The sequence below is a fragment of the Contarinia nasturtii genome, unplaced genomic scaffold, assembly GCF_009176525.2.
Source record: "Contarinia nasturtii isolate CC-2019 unplaced genomic scaffold, AAFC_CNas_1.1 Cnas_scaffold_220, whole genome shotgun sequence".
NCBI lineage: Eukaryota > Metazoa > Arthropoda > Insecta > Diptera > Cecidomyiidae > Contarinia > Contarinia nasturtii.
In genome coordinates this window covers 4,433,052-4,454,150 of record NW_022197577.1, presented here as the reverse complement: position 1 = coordinate 4,454,150, position 21,099 = coordinate 4,433,052, and the positions used below count along the sequence as shown (strand labels likewise).

The window sequence follows — 21,099 nt, the reverse complement described above, 5'->3', positions numbered from 1 at the left end:
TGGTGAGTTTGGTTATTTGACAGTGAACTCAGTCTCACTGTTCTTTACACGAAATGATAATAGTTGAAATAAAATTCTACTGAATAGAGTTTGCCTTATTCCCTAACAAATTACAGCTGCTACTACTAGACGATGTGACCGGAACCATCTGTTTGAATTTTGCTCAGTGATTTCTTTATTCGTAGGGCAGTCAATCGTGCCGTTGGCTTTGGATGCCAACATTCGACCATAATTTTCGATAAAACTTGTAGAATTTCTTCGTCTTGCCATCGTTCTGGAATGGGCGGGCGAATCTTTTGTGTGCACACAACATCGTACATATCTTCAAAGCTTGGATCTGATGGAACCATATCATGATATGGTAATGCATAATCTTCGCAAGCGGTACTCTTGGTACCGGGAATAGTGGTCACACATCGTCGTGCCATTTCCCAAAATACCAAACCAACTGAATAAATATCGGCCAATTTAAATGATTCGAATTGCGTTGGATTTAACGATTCGTCCAATACTTCGGGTGCCATATAACGACGTGTACCGACACGAGTATTTGGTGCAATATGAATTTCATCTAATTCACTATTGTACTTAACGGCCAATCCAAAATCGGCTATGGCACATTGCCCATTACGTTTTACTAGAATATTTCGACTTTTGATGTCACGATGAGATATCGCTGGCTTTCCTGGCTTACTGAATATTTCCATATGCAAATGTGCCAAACCTGCTGTCAACGAATGTGCCAACTCTTGTAAACTACGTGGACTGATCACATGCATTTGTAAATAATCATGGAGACTGCCATTCTCATGATAATCGGTGATCAAAAACATTCGTGTATAGCTCCCTGTACCTGTAAGGGGAGAATCACAAACGAAAAGAATAGAATTAATTTAAAATAATCGACAAATAATCGAAAAAGAATCAATAAGAATTAATTAAGCTCCCTGTACCGCTAATATCGGCTGCAATGAAACCCAAGATATTTTCATGACGCATCAAAACTGTTTGATAAATTTCAGTTTCACGGAACCACGAGGCTTCTTCGGTAGTAAAGAATACTTTAACAGCAACGGGCTCTTCACGCCATTTGGCTAACCATACCTCACCGTATCGGCCACGACCTACCGATTTTTCCAATTGAATCTGCTTGGCTATTGTTCGTTGGACGAGCAAAGGTAGACCTAAAATATCAGTCAATGATTCATTAATTACCTTGTATATATATATTATGGTATTTATTATTTTATCCCAAGTCAGTATAATACGCTTTTCGAAGAGTGTACACGCTCTTCTCACACTCTTCGTATAGTTTTATTCGACTCCCTTCTCACACTCTTCTCACTCTCTTCTCACACTTTTGCATAAAACACGTATATTGAGTGAGAAGAGAGTGTGTAATGGTATTGAAAATGCTATCACTGCTGTCACTGCATTCTAGTAGTAATGTTTGTATTTTGATATATGAACGTTTTAGACGTTTATAGCATTCGTCAGCTGTGTCAAAATACAACAGAACTACAAATTCATTTTTTTTGTATACGTTCATTTTTTTCAAAATGTCAAAAATAAACAAAATCAAAATCTATCCATCAGTAGAAAAATTTATTATAAAGGAAAAAAAAGAAAATTTTTTAGAGAAAAAAATTGAAGCTACTGAGCAATAAACGTGTTTTATGCAAAAGTGTGAGAAGAGTGTGAGAAGGGAGTCGAATAAAACTATACGAAGAGTGTGAGAAGAGCGTGTACAGGTGTACACTCTTCGAAAAGCGTATTATACTGACTTGAGATTGGGCCACTACCTGAGCCAGATCCACTACTCTGTTCAAATAAATCATTCAATGGCGACAAATGACTACTGTGACCCGATTCGAGAAGACAGACTTGTTTGCGTTTGGTTTCACGACGACGGTAGGTCACAAGAACAACTAGAACAATGATCAGAAATAATATCGCACAAACACCCAGCGATAATAATAATGCCAATTGATTATAACTAAATTGATCAATTTGTTGAGTATCCGATGGTGATGGAGTTGTAGACGGTGCCTGAAATTCTAATTCCATATTTTGATTACAGAATTCACCCGAGTCACAGCATTTTATATTTTGACCGGCCAAATATAAGGAACCACGACACTATAATTAAAAATTAAAGAAGAAACAAGGTTATTAAAATTGATATGAGCCGCATAAGCAAACAGAATGTATTTCACCTAAAGATGTGTACAAAAATGAAGACAAAAATTGAAAAATTCGTTGTAAATTACCTGTAAAAGTCCACCACTTTGCTCTGGTGGCATACATCCATATTCGTATTCAACATCATATTCATTGGTTGTACTGTTATAAATACCACGTACGGAAGCAAAGCACGAACCGCCGGGTCTGGTTTCGCATTTTTCGTTGTCCACTGATTCTTCTGGGCAAACGTTGCAGTAGCATGTTAGTGTTTTGGCTGAAATGGACAAGGAAAAATATGTTAGATTTGTAATTGTTTTTTTTTTACATTCAATTTTTACATTCAAAACGATTTTTATAGAATTTTAAAAAAGTGTATGTGTGTATTGAAAAGGACTCTTTATACAATGAAATGTGCATCTAAAATTAAACTAAAAACTGCAAATAATTTGCCGCTGAAGTTTGCTTTGATCCAAGATCTAAGGTGATCGTGTGTGATTGAACCTCTGTGAAAAATAGCATTTTATAACGATGTATAGTTTTTTTTTTGCCTTTTTGTTACTGCATGCAATTTTCAAACGCAATGTGTCGTAAATGTAGTGAAAATAATTTGTCTTTCTCTTGTGTGTCCAATTTCGTAGCGGTTTGTATTACCACATGCTGTGTGCTTGGCACACGCACCATTCCGTTGTGTACACGTATGTTACATTTTTCGTAATGCGTGGGTTTTGCAAACGGTATACATTTTGAATGAAAACTCTCGTTTTATGAACGAAACCACAATATCAAAAAGTGTGCGTGGGGTGCATTGAGAGTGAGATATTGTATGGCAATAAATGCACGTCTTTTGTGTATGCAAAATAAAAAATAAAATGCAATAGTAAAGACTAAAGCGCTAGAGCAACAGAAAAAAAGGTGACAGACATAGACTCGAAAAAAGAGATTTAGCAATCAGGAACTCAGAGAGTTATAACTTTAAAACCAAACGATACGCACAAATAAACGTAACAAGAAATTCTCTTCAAACTCTAAATAATTTATTGTGTATAAAATGAAAATCAATTCAGTCGAAAACGACAAAAATCTTTGATTTGATTGCGTGTGACGACAGCGAGCGGGCGTGTGCATTCGTACAATTTATTGATACGCAAATCACAGAAATGTCGAACAAGAAACATCATATATAGGTCAATTGACGATATGGCCAATTTGACAAAGTCAAATCGAATCAAGCATGCGCACACATGATTCGAACGCACTATCATCAATACATACTTTATGCAATCAGTCAGGCGCACCAGATGATATCGAACAGGCACATTTTCTTTAAAATAAGTTTTTAATTGCGCTTCACTCGATATAGTCTATAAATTTCCCACAATGTATTCTATTTTAAGATGATGCAAGAAAAAGTGCATACAAAAAGGGACACGACAATTCAATGATTAACAAACAATGAATAGATCAAATAAAATCGTCGCAATTGTAATGAATGAATTGTAAACTGATTCAAGTTAATACACATATCTATCTTTGGCACACGCACTCAAATCACTGCTTCTTTCCCCTCTGATAGAGACCTCTCTCTCTCTTTTCTTTTCATTTTTTCTTTTTTGTTCGGCTTTAAATCGTTTTACACTCATGTTAATGAGTTGGAAATCCATTTAGGTGCCGATTGATATCCCATTCAATAAAAAATGATGTGCTCGGTGTATGAATATAACGACGCAAATATTCGTAGCAGAGCGTGTGTGATGAGGAAAAAAAAAGTTAAAGCACAATGTGTGATGACGACAACGACAATATCTTCACTCGATCGTCGTAAAATGTCGATCGTATGTAAATGGAAAATGTCATGAATGCAAAGAGACACGGACATTGCAGAGCGTTATAAAAAATCACATACTTTGGAACAATAATAGCATTTGATTCTATTGCACATGTGCAGTTATGCGCTGTGGCTGTCATTTATAAGTACATGCCAATGAGTGAGTGAGCTATTCGTACGCTCGCGCACATCTAACGCTGCTATTTCTCAATGGTCGCCCAGTTCAAGTGAGTGAATATATTTATACTGTCATCGCGTTCTTTTTTTATTGGTAATTTTATTGGTGTTTTTCCTTCCATAGATATTTCATTTATTGCCTTTTATTAGCTAGTACGTCAGTTTCAGTTGCTCATATAAATATATATAAATTCCTTGTCTTCTTCATCATTCCCGTTTCTTAATATTCTCTCTATCGATAAATGAAATTTATGTTCTGTGTGTAATGCGTATTTGCTTTTTTCACTCTTTTTTCTCTTCCTTTTACTTCATCGATTTAATTGATTTTTATTGTTTGTATTTGAGTTTTTTTTTCTTTATATTTGTAAATAGTGTGCGTGTATATATGTGATATTGACATGAGCTCATCGTGTGCTAAATCGATGCAAACATAGTATGTTAACATGATAAATATAGTTAAATCGATTTTAATCGCTTTTCTTAAACATTTTGTTAATTCAGTTGGTTCTGATGTAATGGGAATTGTGTGGATTTTGATATAAAAACAAAGAGGAAATGAGTAAAGAATCAGATAGACGTAAACACTGCAGTTTTACACTATCAATCTTTCCGAAATCTGGTAATGATATAACTGAATTTTAAGTCAAATACAATCAAACTGATCTTTGAATGCATTTATCTTCGTTTTTTTATTCATTTAGTGATAAACTTTTTTGTACGTCATATAAGATAAAAACAAGTGGAATTTTCAATTAAAAACAAACGAAAAGAAACAAATCACATCAATAACTTAACAAGGCACGACCTGTTCAACTGAATTTAGAATATTGATCATTCGACAATGCAAATCAAGACAAAAAAGTCCATCTAATTAATTATTTTATTTGGAATTAGTCGTCGACGGCAGCAACGATCCGAATGTTTACTATTCGATTGGTTTTTATCAATGAATTGAGTTCATTAAATGTGACTTTTTGTTTTTTTTTTCGTCGTTCTCTCTCCAATTCTTTATCAATCTCTAGTGACATTAAACTATCAAAGCTTTCGGCGGAATTAATAGACCATACTCTATCAAATAAAATGTGTTTTTGTTTGTTTTTTTCTTGTTCTCAGTCTTTTGTGTCCAGCTCAAGGATAAAACTAGAAATATGTGTACCCGAGAACCACACTGAAAAAACTCATAGACAATTTAATCGAATAATATGCATGCACTATCAACTAAATAAACACCGCGGTGTTATTTATTTCAACTAAACAAACATTAACGTGTTTCATTCTTTTGGGTTCCACCGATCGTAAAACAGTTTTGAAAACAAATGTTATTTATTTAAAGACACATTTACTCAATATGAGCTCATTTTAGGGGATGTTAAAAAATTTCTCGTTCGCTTTGATCTTCTTCTTTTTCAATCATTTTATTTATTTAATCTAGATGGTGCACGTAAATAAAAAAAAAATAAAGAGTCTTACGGGAGTAAGACGAACTTTTCCGCACGGTGGTAGTTGCGTATTTTATTAAGAAAGTTCAAAATAATATTTGTTCGATTTTTCAAGCCTTTCAAGCGTCGTAAAGTTCGAAACCAAAAAATATGTTTCAACTTTGGCAACGAAATATTCTTTAATTTAATAGCAGAAGTACCCGAGAAAAGATTTTTAACACTTTCATGATGAACCCATTTGTGCGGCATTTGAAAGTATTCTATTTTCAAACAAAACACTATAAAAAAAATGTCTGACGTTAATTTTGCCATAAAAATTGTTTTTGAAACACTTTTCATAACTAAAGTTACAAAAAATTTGGATTTTTGTATGGGAGCCATGTCTGTATGCTACCTTAATGGCATGAAACTTTGTACAGGTTATTTCTTTCACCAAAAAATAACATTCGGAGGGTTTGGAGAAATTTCAACCAAAATTAAGGGTACCTCCCATACAAAATATTCGTTTTTGAGCCAAAAATTGTAAATTTTGTATGGGAGTTACCCCTAATTTTGATTGAAATCTCTTCAAACTTTCAGAATGTTATTATTTTGTGTAAAAAATAGTCTGTGCAAAGTTTCGCGTCATTAAAGTAGCAAACAGGCATGGCTCCCATACGAAAATTCAATTTTTTTGTGATTTTTCCAAGGAAACTGTATCAAAAATTGATTGTATCTCAAAACTAACCTCGGATTCGGTTTTCTCGTGCCAAAAAACCCCCCATTACATATTTTTGAGTGTTTAAGTCTACATTAAGTATGACTTTTGGACGAAAATTGGACTCTTTTTCATAGGTATCACTCCAGGCATGAATTTTTTTTCCATCAACCAAAATCGCTCAAAATCTAATGATTTCTATTCCTCGGAGCCCCCAATCATCCCGTGAAGTCAGATTTTAAATAACTTTTCTGGGGGGTGAGATAATCGATGGACAAATTTTTCGTACGGCGGACAACGTACGACGTACGACGTACGACGTGGAACAGACCCACAACAACCATGCTCAAAACGGCCTGATTCGGGTTCTCTGACCTCAGAAACGTCCAGAAAACATGTTTTTGAGATGTCGTAAATTTTGACCCATTACAATACTTTCCCCTTTCACACTATGTGTGTGCGGAAAAGTAAAACAAAACGTAAACTTCATCCCTTCAATTCAACTGCAAAGGAAGACAAGAACAATGCTTTGAACTTTTATGAGAGTAAAGTTTTCCATCAGTTTTTTATCAGTTTCAAAACACATGATCAATAATTGGAGTTTTCCTCTGTGTTTCAGCGCTTATCGATCAATTGAGCGCGATGGACACAAAAAAGGAAAACAGACGACTGATTTTTTATGCATTAATAAATAATAATTATTATTATTTATATAAACTTCTGTATTTTTAGTGCGTCACATTTTTTGGTCAATATTCCATTTCAATTTTGCATTGTATTCCGAAAGATCCGGGATATGTGGTCAACAGAAAGATGTACACTACATCCGCTTTTGTAATCAATTCGAAAGTATTCGAATCAAAGATGAAAAAAAAAAATGAAAATCCCCCATTTAGATCTAAATTGATCGGCCCTCCCTAGTGATCATGTGTATACACATGCATATATGTATCCATTATTTGGAGATTAGAGTGTTGTTTAGCCTTGGTTCATTACGAAGTTTTATGATGGATACGTGAAAATCTAGTTTGGATTGAAGCAGCCGCACCAACAACAGACACGACTACAAAACAACAACAAAATGGATATAGAAGAAACACACACACACACACACACACAGAGAGAGAGAGAGAGAGAGAGAGAGAGAGAAACACATAATACCGATGTGTACGGAGAGTCTCGAACTCGATTCAATGTTTTGCTTTGAGAAATAGATAGCATGCTCAAATTCTTTCTGTATATGCGGCATACACAGATAACAAATTAATTCATTTAAATTAAATTTATTTCGATTTAGTGCCCGTTTCCCTTGCGCCTATTAATGTAAATTCAAGCACACATTAATCGACTTTCAGATTTTGTGTCTGGCAGAGCTATACGTAATTTTGTGGTTTTCATTGTATTTTGAATTGGTGTAGTCATTTGAAACCAGATGCCAACCAATTTGATCAATGTTCAAAATGCGCTAAGTAAGAGAGAAAAAGATTTTGTTGCTAGTAGTAAACGCTTTTATCGTTTTTTTCTTCTTCAGAATATACAATATGTTCCGAAATTGCATTTAAATTTCAATTTATCACTTTTTTCCTCTCTATATTATCTGCTTTTTTGCTTTCGAAATAATGGGAAATCCCGTTAAACAGTCACCCTCGAGAGCGTTTTCACTTTTGAATTTCAATTAAACCATTTTGTATTTGCGTGATGTGAATGGGAACATATATTTAATGAAACCAGATCAACATGAGCACGTTTATTGTAAATACCACAGGCACCAATCACATTTTGACGATGTGTGTCTTCTAACCGAGTAATGCGCCATATGTTTTATATGAAAACGTCACACGAATCTCCCCCGAAAACGACATCTTTGGTCTTGCAGCAGAAGCTGTTTCTATGCTGAAAATTCCATTTCAGTTTAAAAAAATTAAAATATTATTCATGTTGAATTGTACAAATATTTCAAAACGTTGAAATGAGATTTACAGAAATATGCATTTGAAAATTGTTTTAAAAAATAAACACGGCACAGCCAATTTCAAAAAGAATGACTATGAAATTATAACAGTTTTTATACCATTTTTATATGACCTGATCCACTCGCATTTATTCTACATTTGTGAACAGCTTTTATTGGGTTGAAGCTTTGAATGTTAATTAGATACGAGTGGAGAAATGGTATAAAGCGTTGAGCTATTCTTTCAATGAATAATATTGTTGACATATTTTCACGATGACAGCTATTTTTGCGGTACAAAATTGACCCGTTTGAATGATTTGTCAATATTGAACATACTCTACACACATGGGGAAACAGAGATGGCGTTGTCGTAGCATGTAGCAAAATATATGTTTAACGCAATATTCGGCTTGTGTCTTCAAACAAAAGACGAACGAACAAATAAAAAAAATCCAATTTGTGTTTTAATTCGATTAAATATTCGAAATCGAAATGAACATAAATCAGAATTTTGTCCACGACATCCGCGTGATGTTTTTCTCTATCCATCATTTTCATATTCTAATATCAACCGTATATCAAAAACTTATATCAAAGAAAAGCAGGTAAAACTCGCATAATAACCTTTTAAAAATTTAAATCATCTCTCTCGCACCACAACTGAGCATCATCTATTAAATTTGCATGAATTAAATTGAATGGCTTTTAGAGAAAAAAAAATGATTTCCAACGCAGATGATGAGGAGAACCGAAGAATAATTCTAATAAAGTATGGGATTTGATTATATATTTTTCTCCTTCTGGTCTCCGTGATAGGATTTTCATTCCATAAAATTCACCAATTTGAATCGCTATGTTATGGCAAATGAATTTTGTCGCACAGTTGTCTTTTACACACCTCAGCGAGGACAAGTGTGAAAATTCCAAATTAGTTTGTATTATTATTATTTTTTGTTAATTTCCGTTGTTACGCCAGTATTTATTACAAATCTTTTACTCAAAGAATTCACGAGAAAACTGAATCTGACATTAGTTTTACGATACAATTAAGTTTCGAAGCACTTCTCATACAAAAACTACTAGAAATGGGAATTTTTATATCGCAGCCATGCCTATATGATATCGTAATCATGTGAAAATTTGCAAAGGTTATTTTTTTCACAAGAAGTTAACATTCTGAAAGTTTGAAGAAATTTCAATACATATTAAGGGTACTTCCCATACAAAATTTCGTTTTTGAGCGAAAAATCCAAAATTTTGTTCGGGAGGTACCCCTAATATGTGTTGAAATGTCTTCAAACTCACGGAATGGCATTTTTGTCTGATAAAAATAAGCTGTGCAAAGTTTAAGCTCATTACGATATCATACAGGCATGGCTTTCATACAAAAATCCAATTTTTTTGAAATTTTTGTATGAAAAGTGTGTCGAAAGTTATTTGTATCGCAAAACTAACGTCATATTCGGTTTTCTTGTACCCAAAAACCCCTCAATACACATTTTCATATAATAAAATGTCACTTTTGGAGGAAAAATTGAATTATTCTCATGGATGGCCATGGGCATCACACCAGACATGACACTTTACTCTGTCAACCAAAGTCGCTCAAAATCTAATGGTTTCTATTCCTCGGCACCCCTAATCATCCTGTGAAGTCAGATTTTGAATTACTTTTCTTGTTTGAAAGTTATCGTGTTAACAAATTTTTGCGTACAGAGTACAGCGTACAGGGTACCACGCACATACATTCGGACATCGAAAAAACGCTAGATTCGTGTTCCCTGGCTTCTAAAACACCCAGAAAACAAGTTTTTTGAGGGTGTTAATTTTTCGACCGATTCCAATACTTTACCTTACACACTAGGTGTGTGCGGAAAAGTAACAAGTCATGATGATGAAGACATTATGACGAAGTAAAAATCAAAAAACAGAGTTTTTCTCTCATTTGCGTCAATAAATTGAACATATTTTGATTGTTTTTGCGTCAAAATAAAAACACATGTGTTACATTGTTTCATATTTCAATAGAAGTACGATTTCAAATTCAAATCGATTGATTGAAATTCTCAATGAAATAGAAACAATAAACCTGAATTCTATTTTGGTTGTTACCAATTTTACAATGATGTTTTTTGGATAATGACCACAAATTATCATTGGAATCGACAGTTAAATGACAATAGAGAGAGAGAGAGAGAGAGAGAGAGAGAGAGAAGAAACAAAAAAAAACTAATGGGAAACTGATGGGAAAAGCATGAGAATATATCTTTAACGACAATCATTAAATTTGACCATACTGTATATATTTATCGATGACGAATTTAAAATCATTCCTGCTGAAACAGTGATACACACACATTTATATATTCACGCTCACCATCAGAATTGCCATTTTGACATGTGTCAAAACCATTTTCAATCTCAAAGATCCTCAAAATTGATAATATTCATGAATTGTGTTCGGCTTGCCATGATGAGAACAAGATTCGAAAAAGCAAAGCGTTGAAACATTATGAAATGCCACAGCACAGGAATCTATAATGCGTTGTACATGTTTTGTGCCGATTGAACATTAAAATTTTGGGGCATATGTTTTGCTAAACAATCATAAAAAGGACAATTTGTTGTTTTTGTTTATGTTGAAGTTACATGATTTTCAATAAAAATTCTGAATTTCATTTATTTAGAAAAAAATCGTTAGTCTTTCCGTTCGGTTGTTTGGGTTTTGGCAAATTGTCGAAATGCCAAACGTTTAAACGCATCATTTATGGGATTTGTGCAGGATTTTTAACGAGCATGTACTGTCAACAAAGGCATTAGAGATTATTCTTGGGTTCTTTATTTTATTAGCATACATGTGGCATCTAATAGGTTTGACTAATATTTTTATTTGAGTGGGCGGTTTTTTCGCATTCAAGCAAATTTTTGACTGAATGTGTCTCTTCTTAAATGAGACATTTGGTTTTAATAATTCGAGAAATTCAAAAAACTAGCTACCGAAATTGGAAATTCTCTAATTGCAATGTCGATGATCTTTCGAGTCGATGGCTATGGGATTGTCGTTATTTGAAATTTTAATTATATTTTTAAAGAACAAAAGGTAGGTTCTTTATCGATGATACCGAGCATTAAATATTAATAAATGTTTCGGTTTGAGAACAATTCGAATGAAATAAAAAAAGAAATGGTTAAATAAATTGGCCTGAAATATCTTCATAAATACGAACACATACGACAGAGCCAATGGTCATTATGTTGGCTATGTATTTCGGAAAAAAGCGCATCAACCGAACAATCTTTGTTATTTTTAGTGCTCTATGTATTGTAAGAAGCAACAGAGAAAATGGATTCGGTAAAGACGGTTCACTGGAACAAACGAAGAAGATTCCGGACAAAACAAAACATAAAAATAAAAAACAAGAGAAAAAGATCGATGTAAAAATAAAAAATAAAAACGAATGAAAAATAAGCATAATAATAACAAAATAAGGCAAAAAACCAAACGGAGAAAAAGAATAAGGCCAAGAACGATGTATATATATATATATATTGGAGAGACCGATCTTAGAGATGCATAAGAATTGATGAAAAAGATAGAAAACGTACACGTACGATACACATTATTCGTATGGAGTGCTTTGTCGATTACCAACGAAGATGATCTTGAACGAGCAACAGGAATAGAAGAAAATAATGGAAGAGAAAAGAAAACAGATATAAAATACACGAAGCAGTACAGCAGCATCAGTAACACCACGCACATACTGCTTTTGAATTCTCTCTGATCCGGGGTTTTGGTTTTGTTGTATTTTCCTTGCGTTCTTCGAAAGAAACTCTCTTTCGATCCGTTTTTGTTTATATATAAACAATACTATTTTTTTCCTACATTTCTTCGGTTCGTTTAGTTGGCTGGACTCGACGAACGTAGTTGCTGTTGTTACCAAAGACGAGCTGTTCTTGGTGTTAGTGAGAGTTTTGTTGAAAATTTATTATTTAGTATTTACCATGTGCCTTTTTCTTTCTTGATTTCGGCGCCATGTCTGCAGGCTGATTATGCTGTTGTTGTTACTGGTACTGCAACTATATTCTCGTGCTGAATTTGAAATTCTCAAATTTCTATTTATTTGAATATATTTTTATCTTTGAATAGTCAAGGAATGTAAAATAATTCACACACAATTTTCTTTCGATGCGAAGTCGTTTGTTGTATTCCGTTAAGTAAAAATTGTTCTGAAGAATTAAAATGGCTTTATTTCAATGATGATTGCTTTGCTTGAACATTTGTGGAATCATCACAAAAAAAGTATTTATCGCTTTGCAATTGTTCACAAGTAATTTGAATGTGTCATCAGAATTCTGTTCAACACAAAACACGACACCAACAAAAAAATTTTACTTTCTATCACGTTTTGCGTTTTTATTTGATCAAAATTACGCAGAGAATGGATGTCTCTCACTCGTAGTTGATATAATTTTGTTTATTTTTTTTTTGTTTCTCGCCTACTCCGAACTTTGTCCTTACGTAATTATCATTGGCAATTGTGAACGAGAGGAACACAGAGAGAGAACGATATTTTGAGTTTGAGTGCCGGTCACTGTTATTTATTTATTTCTCATCATGCAATAATTATATTTGATGGTTTCGTTTATTTTTAGATAAATCAAAATAGCTCTAAAACACACCAGCACACACACAATATATTTGTTCTTTTCTTATTTAACCACCTTTGTGTGTGTCTCTCACATATGTGAATTTACAAATTCGCTCAGCTACACCTAGTGAGCGAAAAAAAAAAACGAGAATCAACGTGCGCACATTAAATAAAAGTCACATTTGATTAACACGGATATCAAAACTAGAATAATGTCTTCCGAATTTTACGGTTTTTTATCTATTTTCCCATAGAGGGATTGGAAAAAATATCGCATACGTTTCAGCGAATACCGTTTGAAGTATGAAGTTATATGTTTCAATCGAACGCAAGAACGAAAACAAAGAAATTTTGTATCACTCTTTCACTGTCAATGTGAAAATATTAATATCCAAGATTAAGCGACAGAGCACTGTGACATTCCAACGCTGTGTCTCAAATTAAACTGAGTTCGATCGGAATATTTTTGCTTCAACTATAGTAAACAACACAGGTTTGTATACACATACATCACAAAAAAAAACACAACCACATACACACAAATCACATCTACGATTATTCGTCAAACGAAACAATACGAAACGAAGAACCGACCGAAACGGATCAGTGCTGGGCTTTGAGCAATACACATATGCACTCCAACCCACACTCATCGCAGTGTGTACCACCACGCACAGTACTCATTTTCTTCGATGCATTGCCTTACAAAGATAGAGAAAAAGCAACGAACAAGAGTGGGTAAAGAATTTAACAAGCGAAAGACGAACAGAAAATGTGTGACTGCTGTGTGTGCGTGTGTGAGAGAGAGACTTCTATTCAAATATTGAGTTGGTGTGTTGCGAACGAGCATTCTGTTTTCAGTACTGTGTGTCGCCGACGTCATGTATTTGTGTGCTGACTGTCGATCATCGTCGAATCTGTCTTTGTCCCTCTCGCTCATTCATACCGTCGCTCTTTCTCGTTCAACACTTGCTTTGACCAGAGTGTGCTTAGGTAGTAAATGCGATGCGGAAAAATGATACATGCCAGACTTTATATTATTTTCTGTTCTTTTCTCTGTTGTTTTTAATGATTCAGATGCACACATTAAAAACTATGCTTGGTAAACTGTGTTGCTTATACGGTTGTGTGCCTGTGCTGTGTTTTTTGCGATTCATTACTTCACAATTTTTTGCCTTTGTTTATTCTTGCAACAGAAAAAAATACAATTCGACACATGCATCGTTTTGACGATTCATCAAGATTTTTTCGCCGTTGATCCTCTTTTTTCATGTATACATATATAGAACATGTGCAAAGAACAAAACCGATGAAAATATGGTTGGTTTTTTCTCCTCATCTTCTTCCTCTTCACATTGTACGAATATCAAACCAAAGAGAAAAATATGAACAAAATTTAAAATTCACACCAACTGATTTCTCTCATCTCTCTTTCCAAAATCCACATTTCATTTAATGAATAAGTTTGTATTGGATAGGTCTCGTTGCGTAATATGAAAACCGCAACTGTTTGAATTTTTTTACAACGAAACATTAACCCTAGATCAGTAAACGTTCAAACCGACTATATCATTCGAGAACATTTTCTAGACGTTTCTAGAGTTATTTTCAAGAACATTGTTTTTTCCTGCACGTCTCTTAAGGCTAGGTAATTTCATTTAAGCTGATAACTTGTATCAGTGATTACTTATGGTACTTTATGGATTTAGAAAAAAGATTGAAACAATTAATAGAAATAAATGTAATTTGCTTACAATTCAGAAATATTTATTGAATAATTTGTGAGAAATTAGCTAGTTTAACTTGGGATTTTTTATTTGTCTCTCGAGATTATTTCGATCCCATTTACAAATTGAGCGTTAACTTTTCCATACAACAGTTGATTAAATTTAAATGTCGAAACACCCGCATTTTGTAATCTTCTTCTTGGAAAATGGCAATAATTCATTTAATTTTTTTCTCAGTTCAACTTATTATTCGTAGTAAATTACATTCAATACAATTATTGTGTCTGAATTTTGAATTAAACTTAGTTTTGAGATGATGCTTCAACAGAGCAAAAGCAGAATGATAAAATAATGATTGAAAAATAACATTTAGCTAAAATTTCATTTAGATTTGATAATTCCGCGTCAAATATGGTGTGCATTTCATTCTATTTCATCGTCTTTTTATTTCCGGGAGAATGACTGTCTGTCTGTGGTGATTTTGCATTCAAAATTTGTCGTTGCAATCGTTGATTTTCCATCAAAATGTATTTCATGTTGGCGTCGAGTGCTTTTTGATCTTTCAATTTGATTGCGATTTCGTTATTGCTCTTTTTCAATGCACCATTTTTCAGCTTTAGATCTTTCAATTGTGATTGAAGTACTCGAATGTTTTGTTCTTTTGAACTGATTGTTTTGTTACGTCCCGCTACCACCTTTTCCATATTTCGAATTTTTTCTATTTTTTTGTCGCATTCCTTCTGCAATGAGCATATTTCCAATTCAAGGTGTGAGCATATGGCGACCATATTTTCCATTTCAACAGCTTTTTCTGTCAATTGGCTCAGCAAATTCGTGTTGGTTGTCATCAAAACTTCGTCGGAAATGGGCGCAAGTGGAGTGGTTTGCTCGAAGCAAATCAAATAGACCTTTTTCTTCCCGGACTCTTGAATTTCGGAACGGCATTCTGCGCATATATGCGAACTATATGGACGAATGAAATGTTTTCGAGTCAAAATGATCGATTGATTGATTAGTCAATTCTTACCGCCATTTTGATAAACAATTTTGATGAAACAAATGACCGCAATCGGTGACAATAACATCACCTTCTTTCTGCACGAGTGAATCATAGCAAATCGAACACAAAACATCCGGCATTCTTATCTGTATTAATTTTTACCATGGAAAAACACTAGTAAATTATACGGTGCAAAGAGTGGACTACGTGATATTTGCCAAGGAACAAAATGTGTGAAGCAAGTGGCTCTTGTCAAAAGACATCATGTCGAAAATTCGAACAACGCTTTCGAATTCGATTTTCGTGCACTGATACAAACAAACAATCCATTTCAAGACCAATACACAATGGAAAAAACAATATCGATTTGCACATATTGCTTTTTGAATGTTTTGATTTACAGTGTAAACACATTCAGTCGAAGCATCGAAACAATCACCGCTTTAATATATAAACGCATCTATGGATTATATTCACCATATTTGTCAATGTTAAAAGATATGTTTAATCTCCAGGAGTTTTTTAGTCGTATACAATTTCAAATGCTATATGATTCAACGATATTGCTTTCCGTGTAGCGAACTCTCTTGATCAGCAGCAGCAGCAGCAGCAGCAGCAGCAACAACAACAAGAACAGCAACCACATCCCATAATATGCACGTTTATAAAATAAAAAATGTGCTCCAAATGAATACGAAATTATTTAATTGGCGTATGGATAAAAACAACTTCATTTTTGCATTAATTTTTTTTCTGACAAAAAAGTCCATTTGCGTGCAATTGAATCTACTGAGTCAAAATGAATCAGAGTATTTAACTTATTCCGCACACAAAACGAACCAATTTACTGCAGCCCAAATATTGTTCAACCGTTTGACTTATTATTCTCTTTCAATTTAAAATAAACAAAAATTCAAGTTTACCTTCAACTGAAAAAATTTATGATATGTATTTTTGCATCACACTCACCAAAGGTAAATCATTTCGAACGATTTTAACGCTATTTGATCGAATCGGTGACTAACTAGTATTCTGATAGACATACCAAAGTTCAGAAAACAGATTAACGTAGTTATACGCTGGGCACAAGCCGGAGCAAGTGACGTTGAATTGAGTGAGCAAAGAACGTTCCTTACGTTGATTTGATACGAGAGAGAGAGAGAGAGAGAGAGAGAGAGAGAGAGAGCAAGAACAGTTGACGATTGATTATAATTGGTATTTAATTGAATGGTAATTTGTTGTGCAAAAAAATTGAAAGCAATTCGCATTGTTTGGGTTTTTGACATACATTCTCATTCTGATTCAACTCACTTTTTCTCATTCTATCGGAATAAAGAAAAGAGAAAAAAATGTGCCATTTCAAATTGAAAGCAACACAAATAGCAAATAGAAGTGCATGCAAACAAGAAAATACGACATAAGAAGAGGAAAAAAGCAAATAAAATTGACAACAAAATAAAATTTATATGCTGAGCTAATCGTTGTGCCGATGAATTTCAATTGCAATTGCAAATTTATGTGTGTTCCGTTGTGAAAGGCTGACGGGCGAAAGAGTGAGAAGCCGATATCGATTTGATCGTTTGATTGTACACCATCCATTCATTCGTAATATGCTTCTCGTGTTTTTGATTTATCAAATGCGCACAGTGTGCAATCGTCTGTTAATTTTTTTTCTCCTCGCACATTTTCCATCCACATTATACATATTATTGTAATAAATTTTGCACAAATACATAAAATCAACGCGAATGAAGAGAAGAAAAAAACCGGCATATCGTTACGAGAAAAAATAGTACATCTATAGATCTATAGATCGTTATAACGATGAAATTATAATCAAATAAGCGTAACGACAAATGTCATAGTAGAATTGAATGGGGTAGAATAAAAACTACTTCTCGAAAAATGTTTAAACACGAAACCTAAAAAAAACTTTCAATGAAAAGTGAATCAATTTTTTTTTGGTTCACTTCAATTGGACGAAAAAAAATTGATTCACTTTTCATTGAAAGTTTTTTTTAGGTTTCGTGTTTAAACATTTTTCGAGAAGTAGTTTTTATTCTACCCCATTCATATATTGATCATGTTGATCTCCCCGCGCTTAAGCCACACCGTGTTGTGTTTATTTATTTATTATTAGAAAAAAATAGAATTGCCTCAAATCTCGATTGGAATTTTGGGATTTCGGTAACAAAAAAGAACAAGAATTTACCGCACAAAAATGCGGGCATGAATCGATTTTTTTCCTCGTGCTGCTATAAATCACTCGTTCTAAGTAACTTTGAAGGTGATTTTATTTTTCCACATTAAATGCTTACAAATCGCATTACGGCCGATATATTCAAAACTATTCAAATGTGGTCTGTCTCTTGAGATCAAACACACACAAAAATCACAATAGTAAACAGAACGAGATGTGTGCTCGTTATGTTTGCACTCTTTCTCTATCTCTCTCTCTTTACGCCATACAACCCGCGCTGCTGATGAAACGAGTTCAAATGGAATGTTATGCGGTTACTTTTATATGTGCACAACATCTCACATATACAAATCAACTAAGCGTATAAAAATAACAAATCTTCATTTTGTATGGCTGACACTCATAAAATTTTTGTAATGTGACGTGTGACGAACCGAAGCGGAAATCTAAATGGACTTTGTCTTCGACATGATGAAGACGAAAAAAATAGCATTCAAATACATACATGTTAAAAAGATCTTTTGCAAAAATTATGATCAGATGCATGTGCTTTATCTTCCGTAAAATTTCTTGGAATTCTATAAATAATCCGACTCATTTGCATTTAAAGCCACTGAGCATCATCGTTCAGCAACAGCAACAACAGCCATTTAAGACAAGCAACAGCAACAACAGCCATTCGAAGGTGATAAAATAAAATCAGTGACTAAATCCATTCAAAATAAAGAAAAAATGTTGAAAATTCACGCTTATTAACAATTAAAACGATCGTTTACGACTTACACATTCACACACAAAAAATATATATGATAAATCAAATTATACCAGTGTGTCCATAATATATAGAAATATCACTAAATAGTGTCGATATCTATACTATATCGGTCCACTATATATGAAAGATATTGCCGCACGGCACCGTATCGCACGATCGAAGCCAGTGTAGACGGAAAAAATCACAAATTGCCATGCGGCAGTAGAAAGAACTGTGTGTATGCGTCAACATGTTTGCCGTCCGCACTCACTTCTATCGTGAGCTACGGTGTCTTGCGGAATATCTTACATATATAGTGGACCAATATAGTATAGATATCGACACTATTTAGTGCTATTTCTATATGTTATGGACACACTGAATTATACACACAAAAAAAAGAAATAGTAGATTTTTTAGGTTATGTGGTTATGTGGTTATGTGGTAGGCATATAGTCTACCACACAACAAGTAAAATCTACCACAAAGTGTCACATGTATTTGCATTAATAAGAATCCCATATAAAAAGTGTCATACATTGGTATTTGTAAATTTGACAGTTTATAGATGCGACACTTTGAAGTACATTACAAATATTAGTGCAAATACATGTGACACTTTGTGGTAGATTTTACTTGTTGTGTGGTAAACTATGTACCTACCACATAACCTAAAAAATCTACTATTTTTATTTTTTGTGTGTATGAAGATGAATGGATGCGCAGATTTATGGAAATGTGGCCGGGAACTGAAAACGACCAAAGATCATCTCTTCATCACCCCATAACCATTTGCGATTTTTAAAATGGGTGTTGGTTTGAAGTTTGAACATACTATAAATTTATTAAAAATTTAATAAGCAATACAAATTTCAAATTTTTGATAGGACTGGTTATGGTTAGGTTATTTTGCGCTGGATTATTATTCACACATGCACGCTCGATTATAAGATCAGATTTCAATTTTCTACTTTCGATCGATTAAAAATAATAATCGAATAAGTCAACCACGATCAATAACCAATATACCAATCACGTTCGGACACACAAAAATCGATTATTTCTATTCATAAAATGCACTTTAGAAGTTGCATTTCGTAAAAAGGCTGAAAAATTGAACACATTCAGTCTTTTTTCAATAAATGTTTGCCGGTTTGAACGCGCTTAAAAAAGCAATTTTCAAAGCATTTCTTTTCTTATCTAAATCAATTATGTTTTCTTTTAGTGCAAATTATAGGAAATTTATGCTGGATTACATAAAACGCGAGGCGTAAATCTTTTGATAGAAAGAAGAAAAACGAAACTTTGAATGTTAAATGTGTTTTAATCGGCTAATGAAGCTAATGGTATGCATCGTAGTCAAAAGATCACATTCTAGCCCACGTTTGGTTGATGAATTTATGCATTGATTGGGCGATTTGGACATATTGTTTTGCATTTGCTCACCCTGCGTATAAATAGAATCGAAAGCATTTAAAATATTATATATTCCAATCAGATGAAATGGAGTTGTTGTTTGACAAACAGTTTCCGTTGATCGTTTCGAATTACCGTTTTTGTTGGATGTAAGAAATTGTCACACAATATCTCTGCTATCATAGTGTTTCTCTTCCTACTTTTGCTTTTTTTCTCTCTCTCTCTCTATGGTTAATACATGATACTATAACATTTTTCAAACCTCAGAAACCGCTTCGGTTTGGAATTGTTATAAATGTATGTCATTAATTTGATTTTTTTTTATATCTTAAGACATAAACGGATCGGCAATTTTCGTCGTAAAGATAAAAGGCGTCTATTTTTTCGTTTCGACTCTATGACATCCTACAATGATGGATTTGCGCAGTTTTATGTTTGAAAAATAACCACTCTGCACAATTGTTTCGTTTATTTTTTTAATTCATGAGAACCAGCCATACATTTGGCTAGTTTTTGTTTTTGAAATGGATTCCATTCCGGATCGATTTAATTTGAACGTATGTGTGAGATTCATTTTATCTTCATGGTGACATTGCAAACGATCAGTATTTTCCGATTCTAAATTTGTTTCTTTGTGTAAAAATCTTGAAATTAATATCTGTATTATGTATGTACGCTCTACCAAACGTTTTATTAATTGATGGGATTCTTTCAAAGTGATTCGACGATTACATCAATTTAATTGTCGATCTTCATGATGTAATTTCCATCATTGCATTTGAAATACACCCAGTGTGAACACATCCTCCTTGTTAATAATCAATAAAACAAGTACAAATGTTCGTGTGAATGCGTATTCTGTCGTTTTTTTGTATGTATACGGTTATAGCATAGTGACATAAGTTACAAATGCATGTCATAACTTGAAGTCATTATTCCGCCTAGGCAATTGCAGAGTGCAGTATTTAATACATTGTGCCAAAGGCGTATAATGCAATGTATGAATGCCAGAGTATCATTATTTGCTGCTGCTCAGCATATGACTGAGAGCTGAGTAATGCTGAACTCGTACGG

The 21,099-nt window shown here is 33.6% G+C and overlaps 2 protein-coding genes across 3 annotated transcripts in view; both read right to left on the bottom strand.

Annotated features, from left to right (window-relative positions):
• Positions 1-12: 12 nt before the first annotated feature.
• Positions 13-21,099, bottom strand: part of LOC116337061 (bone morphogenetic protein receptor type-1B) — a 75,723-nt gene continuing 54,636 nt past the window's right edge. Inside the window, exons 1-5 of one of the 2 annotated variants that reach the window (XM_031761357.1) lie at positions 12,281-13,388; positions 2,271-2,458; positions 1,803-2,139; positions 954-1,184; positions 15-853 (exon numbers count right to left, since the gene is read on the bottom strand). In XM_031761357.1, the coding sequence (XP_031617217.1) occupies positions 126-853; positions 954-1,184; positions 1,803-2,139; positions 2,271-2,458; positions 12,281-12,314 (1,518 nt within the window). In that variant the 5' untranslated portion in view covers positions 12,315-13,388 and the 3' untranslated portion in view covers positions 15-125. Of the gene's footprint in view, positions 854-953; positions 1,185-1,802; positions 2,140-2,270; positions 2,459-12,280; positions 13,389-21,099 lie in introns of those variants that run through there. The other variant, XM_031761356.1, reaches the window with a different exon arrangement.
• Positions 14,671-16,011, bottom strand: LOC116337065 (E3 ubiquitin-protein ligase TRAIP-like). Its single transcript, XM_031761363.1, has 2 exons — positions 15,683-16,011; positions 14,671-15,618 (listed from the first exon to the last, which is right to left on the bottom strand). The coding sequence occupies exons 1-2, from the start codon at positions 15,793-15,795 to the stop codon at positions 15,084-15,086; spliced, it is 648 nt and encodes a 215-aa protein (XP_031617223.1). The 5' UTR covers positions 15,796-16,011; the 3' UTR covers positions 14,671-15,083.

What these genes read in the sequence shown, in the direction of transcription:
- LOC116337065 (XM_031761363.1), bottom strand. Translation starts at nt 15,795, where the DNA reads ATGCCGGATGTTTTGTGTTCGATTTGCTATGATTCACTCGTGCAGAAA. An exon ending in AATTGTTTATCAAAATGGCG is followed by an intron (nt 15,619 to 15,682) that starts GTAAGAATTGAC and finishes TCGTCCATATAG; the next exon opens with TTCGCATATATGCGCAGAAT.